This window comes from Falco cherrug, chromosome 9 (assembly GCF_023634085.1).
Source record: "Falco cherrug isolate bFalChe1 chromosome 9, bFalChe1.pri, whole genome shotgun sequence".
Classification (NCBI taxonomy): domain Eukaryota; kingdom Metazoa; phylum Chordata; class Aves; order Falconiformes; family Falconidae; genus Falco; species Falco cherrug.
In genome coordinates, this window is record NC_073705.1 from 45,815,984 (window position 1) to 45,829,685 (window position 13,702).

Consider the following 13,702-nt stretch of genomic DNA (forward strand, 5'->3'; position numbering starts at 1 on the left):
CATGTCATTTGTTGGCAGAACGTTTTAGAGCTCTGGGAAGAGTAGGTCTGGTTTTACTATGGTTTGGCACCTCCCACAACACCCTCCAGTTGGTGAAAACCCCGCAGTTCCATCTAAGTGCCATCCTTAATGTGAAAAAGATATCTGAGTCAGTGCAAAATAAAACAAACAGGTTTTACCAAAATGTCAGTGTTGGTAACAGTTCATCTGCCAGATGCTTGTTCCTTGAACCCATGTCGTGCATAACAAACAGACACAGACATGACTAGGACAAACGACTGGATGAGAAAATCTTTAGCAGGAAATCAAAGTAAATGCAGGCTGCAGTCTGGACTCATAAAAAAAGGTCGCAACTGGACTTCACAAGACATATCGATGAAGGGTCCTGTAACATCTCTTTCCTCGGTTACTATGCATTAGTTGAGCCCCACCTGCCTGACCTCGGTTGTCTGCATTAGTCTTTGGTCATATGAACACAAGAGAAACCACAGTGCTATTTCACAGCTGAATTCACACAGGAATTCTTATAAGTACAGTATCTCAATTTAAAGATAATAACATTACTGAAGAACCCAGAATACCATGAAAAATGCATATTGGAAAAATCAGGGCATGACTCTTCAGAAATGAAACCAATGGCTTGATAAAAATAAAACCTCACTGGTGTGTTCCAGTCAGTTGGTTGATTTTTCTGATCTACAGGCTGGACCATCCTTCTAAATCAATGATTGATTTTTATGTTCAGCAGTGAATAAAGAGGCTCATGCTGAAAAGCCATAGTCCGTGCATGGTCATGAGAAACACATGCAGGCACAAGGCACAGAGCGAGATTTGATGAGTAAGTGGCTTTTGCTTAGTCAGAACCTGAAGGATCTTCATCAAGAACTTTCAAAACAGCTAACAGATAGCTTGACTTTGAGTGAAACACAACCAAGAATTATTGTCATTATGCACACCCACAAAAAAAGAGAGATTTCACAACATCTCCTCAGATGAATACACACACAGAGAAAAGGCTTTACCAACATTTACTTCAGGTGGGCAATCATCCGGCTTTCTGGAAAAATAACTCCCGATTTACCTTCCATTTTCCTAAGTCATGTTTTGAGCCCACTGTAACATATTAAAACAATTAAATAAACTGCAACACGCACCACTATAGCTAAAGACAGCTGCTTCTTTTCTTAAGAGCTGTGAAATGCTGAATAACCTATGACTCCTGCCGACACGTGTGCCTTGCCAAGCCAGAGGATCACACAAGGGTGTGCACTGTTTCGAAAGCTGGGGCATCAGATTTGTCATGTCAGATTTGTATTCACACAATACAACGGGATCCACGACTTTCATTTCAATAGCAGCTGGAGCAACGGGCACAGAAGGAACATGCAGCTCAACCTGGGAAATGAGGATGAATTTGTTTCAAAAAAATCCCTTTCTTCCCAAGAGCTGTTAGTGGCAGATGCAGACACTTGCTTTGGGGTCACACCATGTCAGCAGTTCAAGGCAGAAAGATTGCATTTCTTCTCCCTCTCCCCTCCCCTCCAGTGATTACTCCAGCCCCCAAGAATTTTACATGTATCCTCAGAGATACGTACATGTATCAGGAAAGTAGAGCTTTATACATATCAGGAAAGTAGAGCTGTAGGCTCTGAAAAAAAATTTCCACATGCCCTACAAATTCAAATCCTTTTTTATGTAATCTATTTAATCTTCCATTAATGATAATCTCTGCTATCAATGTGTCCAAACAGGGTCAATTTCTGCTGGATTTGCACTTCTTGCATTTCATCCTATAACTGAGCTGTATTTAATGAGGGGAAACACCCTGCTGTAAAAGGTACTAGCAGTCTCCCTAAAACAAATAATAGTTACGAGACTCTGCAACTGCCAGGAACATTTCAAGACTGTGGGTTTTCTTCTTCCTTTGTGTGTCTTTCATAGAGGAGAGTCCTGCCAGCTGAACATTATTTATTAATCAGGATATTCTTGCCTTCTATACCTTGTAAGGAGACAGCATAGAGGGGCGGAAATTGCTGTGGGTTTCTCTTACATACCCAAAAAGGCAGAAACAGGAGAAAGGAAGAGATTGCAAGGCAGCACTTAGACCCCAACTTGGCAAGCCCAGGCAGCATTTCAGACACACACAGGTCACAGCAGTCTGAAACACCATGTAATAACATTCTGGTTCACACAAGGCTTGGAAACAGAGCCACAGGGTGAAAATCAGGCTGCCTTTGCTGTTTTGTTTTTTAAAGGTGCCCAGTGTAACTCCCTACACCTAAGTCAAACGGGCAGGGTTCAGAAAATTTTCCTTCTGGTAACACCTGCCTTCCTCTGCAGGTTGTACCCCCAGAGCCAGCAGGCTCAGACACACCTGTCAGGGACGGCTCTCTGTTACTGTAGCAGACACCACAGAACCGAGTTACTGCCTTGTTTGCTCTTCTGATTTAGTGGTAAGTTTTATTCATAATCATTCCCAGCCACCCGCCACCTGCACACCCACCCACCCACCCACACACGTCCAATTTGCTGTTCTTCTCCCGATTTTGTCAATTCACAAGATCAGTTCACTCTGCATATACTCTCTGTCCCGGGGCTCATCAGCAAATAGATTTAACGGACAAAATAAAGTTCAAATGACTCTCTAACAAAATCCTCTAGCAGAATAGTCTTACATTAGCATGCAAAAGGGGAGCCCTGGGCTGTAAAAGCAATTCAGGTGGTAGCATTCAATTGAATTGACGTTCCTAGCAGAAGCAAGTAAGAGTTAATGGAGGACACCCAGCTTCCCATTTCCTCTACTGCATCCAAGAAAACGCAGAAGATGACTATAATACAGCATAATTGAGCATTTCACTAAATAGCACCACGCACATGTTCTTTTGGCACGGATTGCACTTGTCCTAGATAACCTTTATGAGAGGCTGAAAGTTGATGCACCCAGACCAAACGAATTTTCGGATTTAGCCCAAATCCTTAGGTTTGCGCCTGCGAGGGTGGGAAGAGCCAGCCACAGAGCATCAATCGGGGAACTAGCCCCCTCCTCTGCTTAAAAAAAAAAAAAATAGTTACGGCAAGACGGTGCTGTGGCTACACACAGGAGTCGGGAAAGCGCTTGGCTGCGTCTGCATATTCGCGGGGCGCCCCGGGCTCCTTCCTGCGGGAGCTGGCGACGGCTCTTCGAAAAGCCGGGCGCCGGGACGGGGGGCGCATCCTTCCGCAGCCCGCGCTCTTCTATTTCGAGGGAGAGGCTGTGGGAAAGCCAAACCCCCGCACCGGCAGAGAAGCACTGGCACAAGCCGCCCCGCTCCTCCCGAGGACCACTCTCCCCGCCGCCCGGGGGGTCACCTCCTCTCCCCCTCGCCCTGACACCTCCCAAACACCTTCCGCAGACCAGCCTGGAAGGGGAAAGGGGCGCGGGGGGGGTGTGTGTGTGGTGTCTGCATCTTCCCTAAAGACCACGGCGAGATCCAGTCACCTCGGATGGCTACTCCTGCCTCATCATCCGTCACGCGAGCGGGGAAGTTGCCGGGGGGACACGGACACACACATGCAAGCGGGGGTGGTGGTGGCGGGGGGGGTGGTGGTGGTGGTGGAGAAAAGCAGCGCAAACTTCGCAGCTCTCCGGCCTCCCGCAGGGCAGCAGCCGCCCGGGAGCCCCGCGTCTCCCCGCGACGCGGCGGCATCGCCCCGGCCCCGGCGGCGCTGGGCGCCCTCCCCGGGCCGAGCCGGGCGGCCGCGGGCGGTGCGGCGCCCCGAGGGCGCGGGGCGGCTGGCGGTACTTACGGATTTTGGGGGTCGTGCTGGCCTCCGGCGTGGTGGTGGTCGACTCCTGGAAGGGAGACAAGGTCCAGGACGGCGCCGAGTCGTGGACGTAGATCTTGTAGGAGGAGGTAGCGTGTGCCGCAGTGGGCCAGGCGGGCAGCGGCGGGGTGCTGGGGGCGGCGGGCGGCGGGCGGGCGCCGCGGCCGGCGGTGCCCGGGGGGCCGCTGGCGGGCGGCGCCGTGTGGGGCGCGGCGGGGTGCCGTGCCGCGGTGGGCCGCGGGCCGCCCCGCGCCGGGCCGCGGGTGCCGGGGGGCCGCGGGGGGGCCCGGCTCATCGTGGTGAGGCGGGGGCTGACGCGGCTGGGCGGCCGCGGCGTGGCGGCGGCGGTGGTCTCCGCGCCGCGGGGGGGGGCGGTGGGCTTGGAGAGGAAGAAGGGGTCCTGCCCCACGCCCTTGGCGTCCATCAGCTCGGTGGGGACGTACTCCTTGACAGAGCCCACCACGATCCACTTGAGCAGCATAAGGCTGAGCCCCAGGCCGATGAAACCGATGAAGAGGGGCACCACGCACAGCCACGTCTGCTGCCGGTTCCAGACGATGCAGTCGCTGCAGCGCAGCTCCCGCGGCGGCCCCCCGGCCCCATCCCCGCCCGGGCCCCCCGCCGCTGCCGCCTCCGCCGCCCCGGGCGCCGCGGCGCCGGCAGCCCCCTCGCTCATCCTAGGGGCCGTCCGCAGCGCCGCCGCGGCCCCGGGGCATCAGCGCGCCGCGGCTGCCGGCGGCATGCGGCGGAGGGGGGCGGAGGAGAGCGGAGCGGGGCGGAGGGGAGCGCGGCGCAGCGGAGCGGGCGGCGGGAGCGTCCCGCTCAGTCACGCCGCCGGCATGGCATGCCCCGCGCAGCCTCCCGCGGCCGCGGAGTCAGCGGGACGGCCACGCCATCCGCCGGGCGCCCTCCTCTTGCGCTGCCCGCTTCTGCCTCTTCGCTCTCCTTCTTCTCCCTCCGCTCTCAGGTTTTTCTTTTCTTTTTCTGGCTTGTTTTTTTTTTTTTTTTCCTCCGCGTTATAAGTCGCAAGAATCAGCCTCCTGGATTTATTTTTTTTTTATCCCAAGCGTGCGGCTCCGGCGGCGGGCAGGCACATTCCTTCACATTCGCGCTCCTTCTCGCCTCTCCTCTGGTTTCCTCTCCCCTGGGAGCTGGGGGATCTTTTCTTTCCGTCTTTCTTGCCTGCCTGCCTGCCTTCCCTGCGCTCCCTCCCCCGCCCGCTCGGCTCCTGCCTATGCCCGGCCGCGGCGCAGCAGCATCCCTCGGCTGCTCCGCGGGGAGGCGGCGGCGCGGCGCAGCGCACCCGCCACTCCGCGGCCCCGCGGCCAACCCGCGGCCGGCGCCGGGCCAGGGAGGCCGATCCGCGGGCGGGGCCCGGGGGCAAGGGGGTACAGCTCCGCGCAGCTCCTCCGCGGCCGCGCTAAGTCCGGCCCGACATCAAAACTCCGGCGAGGGTTCACGGAAAAAAAAGAAAAATTAAACAAATCCACACACACCCAAAAAAATTAAGATGAAGCCCTGGAGAGGGGGGTGGGACGGCGGCAGTGACCCAGTCGGCAAAAAAAAATACGGATCCGGCAAATAAATAGGCACGCGGAAGGCAGCTCCTGCCAAGCTTGCAGCTTCTGTTCAATTGTGTATTCCTATCGCAGCGCAAGGGAGGCAGGCTAGCGCGCAGAAAGTAAGGCGCCTCCCACCAAAGCCTAATGGTGGTTTCTTAATGCGCACAAGATAAATAAATGATCCAGGCAAACCCCTCGGGAGGGTGCATGCTACGGCAAGTGGAGCCTAGGAAAGGAAGGAAAGGAACGAAAAGAAAAAGAAAAAAGAAAGGGACGGGTGGGTGGGGTGAGCGGGGATCGCCTGAACCCATCCTGTGGTAGCAATCCAATAGGCTGCTGCTCTATGTCAAAAAAGACATGTGTGGAGGGAGCGGCGAGGGGTGTGCGTGTGCAGGAGGGAGGTGGAGACACCTTTGGAGAGGATTCCCGGAGAAAAAACGGGGCTCAGGACGAGAAGATGTTTTCCGACGCTAATGCTATCTGGTAACTAACAATAAGCAGCATTTTGTTGCTGTTGTTTCTAGAAGGGATTTCCTAAAGGAGAACAAAAACCACCTGCAACGAAAAGATGGTCCTTTGCAGCAGCCGGGGGAAAGCGATGGCACAGGCACGTATTGAGGCTGCAGCTGTCGGGATGTGGCCAGACCAAGTTTTGGTATTGAAACTACTCCAGCTTTCTGATCTGCTCCAGAGTTGAACTCCAAGTTCAATGTGGTCAACAGCGTGTGCTTTCCATTCACTTAATGGACAAACATTTCAACAGCTAGGGTGGTCACTGAAGAGTTAACAGCAGCATACCAAAAGATGGTTTTATCACCATTTTCAAAATTATAGAAAATGGTCTCTAAAATTATAAATGTAGAGATGTTTTTCACCCTGCTTCTGAACTGTTATCTCATTGGTGTCATTTCCTGGTATTGACGTATAATTTCCTTAGTCACGTATTTAAAAGTATATTAATATTTATACAGAAAAATTGAGCAGAAAAGTTGGAAACAAACTGTGAAATACATTTGTTCTGTATATACACAGTCAATTATAGAAAATAAAATATTGCAACTGAAACATATCTGCTTGATTTTTTCTTCAGAACGAATGTTAATGGCATTTATAATATAATATCAAAATTACATTAACTAGACATCTAGACTATTGTCACCTGGACCAATGCAACTGGAGTTTGGCAGCTTCTCTAAGATATGTCTATGCTAACAGCTACGAAGAAAATCTGTGGAAGTGGTTTATCAGGTAATCACGTATCATTTAAACACTTCCTCATAAAAAAAAAAAAGCACTTTGGCATTGGAAAACATGAATATATGGGTTTCTACTCCTTTGACAAACAGGCAAAAGAATTAGGAGAAAGCATTTAGGAACAACCACATGAGCATTGCCGAGTACACAAATGTATGCCCAGTAAAGCAAGTGAATGAGCAAGACTGGGAAGTCTTGGGAATCCAGGGAGGCTTTGTCACTGATTTTATGGAGTCCAGGATTTCTTATGGAACTCTAGAACCAGGTGCTTTCAGTCATGAGTGCCTGCCCTGCACAGTCCTCACCTTCCTTGCAAACTGTGCATACCTTTGTCCTGCTCTGGGCTTTGTGTTGCCGTACAATGTCGTTTAGCTCTTGCCTCTTCTGCAGCTGTATTGCTGTTCACTAAGCTGGGTATGAATCATTTTTTGTATTCATTCTCAAGAAGTTTGTACATGCTTCTTGAAGAAAAGAACACAACAAAAATGGTTTACAGCCCTCACAAGACAAGAGAGCTTTTATTTTTCTCATGACCATGTCCTATTGTCTTTCAGTGTTTCATCTGTCTCAACAGCAATTCTTCCCCCCAATAAGATTTTCAAGCTGTCAGCTCCTAAATTTTGTAATGGTTCTAATGGAAGACATCAGGATGTGATACCATTAAGATGACTCTCAAGTGTAGTCATTTAATTGTTTAATATTGAAAGACTTCCTGTATTACAAGTAATGATTTTCAGGCTTCTTTTCTTACAATTTCCCATTCTTATCATTGAGGGCTGACGAACTATTCTTGAAATTGATTATGGAATGCTTTCAATATGCCTCACTTAAGTGAATTACCTAAAACCAGGTATTACCATGGTAAGTTAATGAAGATCTTACCATTGACTATTATCATCTCTGTAGAATGTTCTTTGGTCTAAAAATATGAAATGGCATAGATCTTGATACAGGAAGCTCAGTGTAGCTTTCCCTTAACCCCACAGTAAACGCAAATGTATTTCAAATAGGTTATACTTCAGTTTAAAAAAAAAAACATGCCTTGCACCTAGATAGACACCTGAGTGCAGACAATGTATGGAAATCTTTTCCTGTAATAATGAAGTCATGAGTTAAAATGTTATGATGTGTAAAAAAACCACAGTCTCTGAATGCTTCTAGATTATCTCTCTGTCCTCAAAAATTAATATTCAAATCATAATCTGTTTCTCAAATCAGCCCACTCTTGTTAAACTGAATCTGTTCAGTGCATTAATTCTAATTTACGTAGGTATTTGGTAAATTTCACTTGCATTTCTTCCTACTCATTCTGTATCATAGCCCAGCTCTTGCTTTTTCTGGAAGTATGTGTTTATCATGATCAGAAAACAACATATAATTCATTTTTTTTTATACTTACTTTTCTTCATAATATGCAAAGAAATCCTTAGTATCTCTTTGAGGACATCTGTGACTGGGACTAAATAAAATTATTTCTCTGCGGTGGAGTCAGAAACGGTATTTTTTTAGTGGCCGCTGTGACACACACATAACAGATATACTGTTTATGCATATATTACTTTGTTTATCACAGGGCGGTGATGTTTTGCCTGTGCAGTGGGTATGCCAAAGCTGATGGTTCTGCTACAAGGGTGCTGTTCCTGACCAGCTTCACACGTGCATCCATACAGAGTAACCACATACAGCCACAGAGTCTTCAAATAGGGAAATGTAATAAATGAGTTAAAGAAGTTAGATTTGCTTTAACTGTTATCATGGAATTAAACCTAGACATCTCAGGATCACTATCCTCAGAATAGCCAACAAAAGAAGCAGAAATTAAAAATTGGAAAATAAGACCCTTTTGGAGCCATGTCCATTTCAGCACCAAAACAATATGCATGTGAGATGCATGTTTTCCAGTCCCACATACACACACAGTTCTCAAAAGCCTTTCTTTCCTCCCCAACTTTACAAAATATCTGAAGACATTCATTGTTAATTCAGGTAAATATTGTCTGAAGCTATGAGCAATGAAACCTCTACAGTTACTTTGCTTTATGGTGCAATCAGCCTCTGATAGCTTAAACAATCTCTCAGAATTGTGAGTTCCTCCAGCATCCATCACACTTGCTGTTTTCTGGCAGTTTGGCAATTGGATGTGGCAAACAAAACAGAATTTCACAAAGGATGCTGGAATTTAGGCTGGTTATATCAATAGGTGTTATGCTGCTGGCGTATTTTCCCAAACTATGACATTTGAATAATCTTTACTTCATTCTTCCTCCTAGCTTTTATCCCTAGCTCAGCTACAACATTCATGTCACAAAGCGTTGGTTCAGAGTCAGGGAAAACCTTGCTTTTTGTCTGTTGGCATGTAACTCTCTTCCTTGTCACCTGTGAAACATGTGGGTAGCTTTCCACTGATCCCATTAACCAGTGCTCAGAACTAAAGTATTCTTTCCCACTCTGATTGCTAAAATAGCCATTAGGCAAGACAAACAGACTAAGCTTTATTCAGCTACCATGTTGTCAAGACACTTCGACCATATACCTGTGCATAATGCAGAGCCCTAAGTATTCCTCCTTGTATTTTTACGCAGGGTGTTATGAATACTCGTGGTACCCAGGAGGAATGGCACAAGTCTTAACGAGTGAGAAATCCACCACAGAGTTCAAAAGCACAGCAGCCATTTGAGACGTTAGCAAGCTGCCAGTTAGCATTATGTCAGTCTCAGACGGGTGTGAGATGAGTGGCAGTTAATTTCAGGATAGGGAGAAGAGTCTGCTCTCTCTCACTGCAACATAAACTCTGCATAACAATCCCATGGCTAAATTAATTGGATAAAATACACCTATCCTTTCACACAGTGCAAGTATGCTGATTCCTCCTCAACAGTCAGAATGTCCTCAGTTTTTCGGATCATGTGTAGCCTATTTGCAAATGCCAGGGCTGTGATGAAATACTTAGAATTACACTTGAATGTACATCAATGAATATATACAATTCAAATATTTATCTTGGTATGGTTCATAATGAATAACTGAAATATGTCATGACATTAGCAGAAAATCCCACACCCCAAATCCTACAAAATGTGTTTCAATCTGGAAATACTAGTAAACTGAATGCATTCCTTGGAGGGACATACTACTAAATAACTGAAATCCTAAAGGCCTGACTCATGTTTTTATCAAGCCAAATTCTCAATATTCTCCACATTCAGCTGACAGTAAATTCTAAGGAATTCAGTGGGAGAAATTCTGTTTGACAAGAGTAAAATCAAAGTGATTTTTTAATTCTGATTTTAGTAGTATTGTATCAGTCCCTTATGAACATGCTTAATAATGATTTCAGACTGAGAAATATAGTGACTAGCCTTAACAATGCCCTTGTGACATAGTGAAGCCACTGCAATGCAACAGAAGTGCATATATTACTCTTCAAGCCTTTATAACCCCTGAGATTTTTATCAGGAACATTAATTTAGGATGCCAGAGAAAGAAATGTTTGAAAGCAAATAGGGAAAATGCCATCAAAAGGGTTTGCTCCAAAGCACAATGACATCAGCAGGAATCTTCTAGAATATTGCACAAGAACTTGGACTAAGCCCTAATCCAAAATTAAAATCTTTCCAAGATTTAGGACAAAATGATGACAACAGCAAGTGAGAAAGCCTGTGAAGCAATCAATCATCAACAGACAAGAAAGTTAAAATTATTTACTGATATGACTCACTCCTAAGTTTTCTTTCCTGAAAATCTACATTTTTTCCATCCCAATTAGTACACTCAGTCCCAATTAATCAGGCAGAAAGGGAAGATATACTGTGTTTCAGGCTTTGGCATCTTTCCTTTTTCTGTTCAAAATTGTTTGCTGCCCCATGTAACTTCTGCCCAATGTAGAGAACACTGCTGTGAGGTGTTGCTTGGTGAAGGATCTGGCTGTGGATATGGGCGTATGATATGAGACTAGATAGGTTTTGGAAGTGCTTGCACTTTAGCAGTCTATCACAAGGAATAATGAATAAAGATTGAAATACCTTTACTTCTCCTGTCCATTGTAGAAGCGTTAGTCTTTGCAGAGAGGTGGCAAAGAAAGTATTGTTTCTGCAGAGATTTCCGTATGTTACCAAAGGGGCAAAGAGGTAAGTTATAAACCCTTACAATGTACCTGAGGGAAAGGAAGGTGCTTGTCTGGGTCCTCCTCCTCAACAGCTCCAGGGATGGCCAGGGGTGCATGCCAGCCACCTCTGGGGATAGGTGCTCCAGCAGGAGCTCAGTGCAGAGGCACAGCCCTGGAAACTCCTCCGCTAGCAGGTCTGAAGCATCCAATGTATTCTGAGTTTCCCCTGGAAAGTAACCCAAAGTAACATAGACTGTCAAATTTCAGGAAAGTATGAGGCATCCAGACACTGAACTAGTTCCAACTATTTCAGTTTCAGAGGTGAATGCTCTTTAAAATGGTAAATCTACAAGGGTAACAACACAGGGCAAATAGTGCACCTCCAGATGACTTTGAACAAAGCCTTAAATCGTTGCCTTCTCTAAAACTAAAATTATTTACTAATACTGACAGGTTTTTTTTCCAGTCTCGATTAGTTTTGATGGTAAATAAAATTGCCTTCTGTCACAGTCTTTGGATAAACAGTACATTTATCATAGCTGTTACATTAAAAAGAGAGATTTTATCTTAAAATAAATGTTTTCAATTATTTTGTAAAGTTATTACAGCGATCAAAGGCAAAGCAGGGTATAGAAGCACTGGAAATCCATATTAAAGGGAGGAATAAAAGAGCAATGGAAAAAGTAGAACTTAAAATAATTTGACACTCCCGTGAAGTCCAAAGTTGATAGGACAGAGATAGATTAAAACTTCCTCATCAGTCCCAGCAATTAAATTACATCCAAAAGAACTGGCTTCTCTGCCATGAATGGCCAAATAAATGACCTATCAAGCCAAATGTTGCTGCTGATTTTAACACAGAAAAACAGTGACATGAGAAACTACTATGAGCAATTAATATTGTGTAGATTGTAGAGAAATGAACTTGGAATTATTATTTTCTTCCCAGTGTTAGTATTCATCCAGAAATTTGTTTATTCCGGTATAGACTAGGTGCCAAGACTGACTCCATTTCAGCTATGGATTTGCTTTTAAGTCTTGAGTAAGCTCTTATATCACAATTTCCTTACCTTCAGTACAATGTGTCCTTACTACTTCGTTGTTGTGAGTTCCTTCATTTCATTTTGGTAAAGCTCTGTAATGGTGCTTTTCGTAGCTTTATTATCAGTGGTTCGTTTGGGCTGTTGTTAGGGGGGGGAGTTGGTCATATTAAGCCTGTGTGAGCTCAACCTGAAACAGTGCTTCATCTATTTGAAATTTCAAAATCAGCCACTGACATTCAAACTGGTAGGTAAGAAGTTTGGAAATTCATGTTTTTAACCTTGAATTGTTCAGAGGCAGCAATGATGAACAACGCTGACTCATACTTTCCCTGCTGTAATAGGCAGGCTCTCCCATAGCTGACAGGAGCTGGTCCCAGATGTTCCAGAATCCAACCCATGGAGACCAAATTTCCATACCCTAAAGCATCAGTTAAGCAGCATTTATTCCTGATGTGACCTAACTGATATCAAATGTAAAGCAATTGCCTGGGAGAATTATATCAAAAGTAATGAGTTCTATTAATGTGACTTTGGATGTTAGAGTCCTACTACTTGGGAGGTTCAGCAGCTTAGCAGGTACCTCTTTAAATGCTGCCCTGAATGCCCAGAGCAACAACAGGTGGAACAAGCCAAAGGGAGCAGTCTCCTTATCCTTCCACATAATACAAAAGGAATTAATTCTACAAAACTTCATGGAAATAGTTTTGTGGCATCCACCTTTAGAGTTATATCTGAATGACCCTTTGAAGTAGAAAAAGCCCACAGGATCTCATCATTCTCATAGCTTAATCAGGAAGAAAAGCTGGATCTTTCATCTTTAAAGCTTTGAGACATCCATGAAATCATTCAAATTTTCCAAGCACTTCACCTCAAAACACCGTTTTTTTTCATTCTTCAGCACAGAAGTCAGAATGGACTGTTTCTTAGCACCCCTATGAGACTACGACGAACTTTTCTATACATAGCCTAAAACAGCATAAAGAGTTATGAAAAATGAAGCAAATGAGAATCCCGTTTCTGTCACTGTTTTGTATTTATGTATGATCTATGTATACACACATAAGTCTATGGGACCTGTCGAGATGCATCCCAGAGTCTTGTGGAAACTGGCTGGTGTAGTTGCCAAGCTACTCTCCACGATATTTGAAAAGTCATGACAGTCAGGTGAAGTTCCTGATGACTGCAGAAAGGGAAACATTGCACCCATTTTTAAAAAGGGTAGAAGGGAGGACCCTGGGAACTATCGACCTGTCAGCCTCACCTCTGTGCCTGGGAAGATCATGGAACAGATCCTCCTAGAAGCTATGCTAAGGCACATGGAGGACAGGGAGATGATATGAGACAGCCAGCATGGCTTCACCAAGGGCAAGTCCAACCTGACCAGCCTAGTGGCCTTCTATAATGAACTGACTACATAGGTGGACAAGGGAAGAGCTATGAATGTCATCTCTCTGGACTTCTGTAAGGCCTTTGACATGGTCCCCCACATGATCCTTCTCTCTAAATTGAAGAGGCATTGACTTGATGGGTGGACTGTTTGGTGGATGAGGTTTGGTGGATGGTTACATACAGAGGGTGGTGGTCAACAGCTCAATGTCCATGTCCAGGTGGAGATCAGTGACAAGTGGTATCCTTCACGAGTCTATATTGGCACCAGTACTGTTTAGTACCTTCATCAATGACATAGACAGTGGGATCAAGTTCACCCTCAGCAAGTTTGCAGATGACATCAAGCTGAGTAGTGCAGTTGACATGCCTTGAGGATGGGATGCCATCCAGAGGGACCTGGGCAAGCTCAAGAAGTGGCCCCCTGTGAATATCATGAGGTCCAACAAGGCCAAGTGCAAGGTCCTGTACCTGGGTAGAGGCAACCCCCGGTATCAATACAGGCTGGGGGATGAAGGGATTGAGAGCAGCCCTGCTGAGAAGGACTT

The 13,702-nt window shown here is 46.0% G+C and overlaps 1 protein-coding gene across 1 annotated transcript in view; it reads right to left on the bottom strand.

Moving 5' to 3' along the window:
• The window catches only part of NRG3 (neuregulin 3), a 428,576-nt gene extending 423,022 nt beyond the window's left edge, over positions 1 to 5,554 (bottom strand). The window contains exon 1 of the mRNA XM_055721141.1: positions 3,787 to 5,554. Within this exon, the coding sequence (XP_055577116.1) occupies positions 3,787 to 4,480 (694 nt within the window). The 5' untranslated portion in view covers positions 4,481 to 5,554. The remainder of the gene's footprint in view (positions 1 to 3,786) is intronic.
• Between the last annotated feature and the right edge of the window lie 8,148 nt (positions 5,555 to 13,702).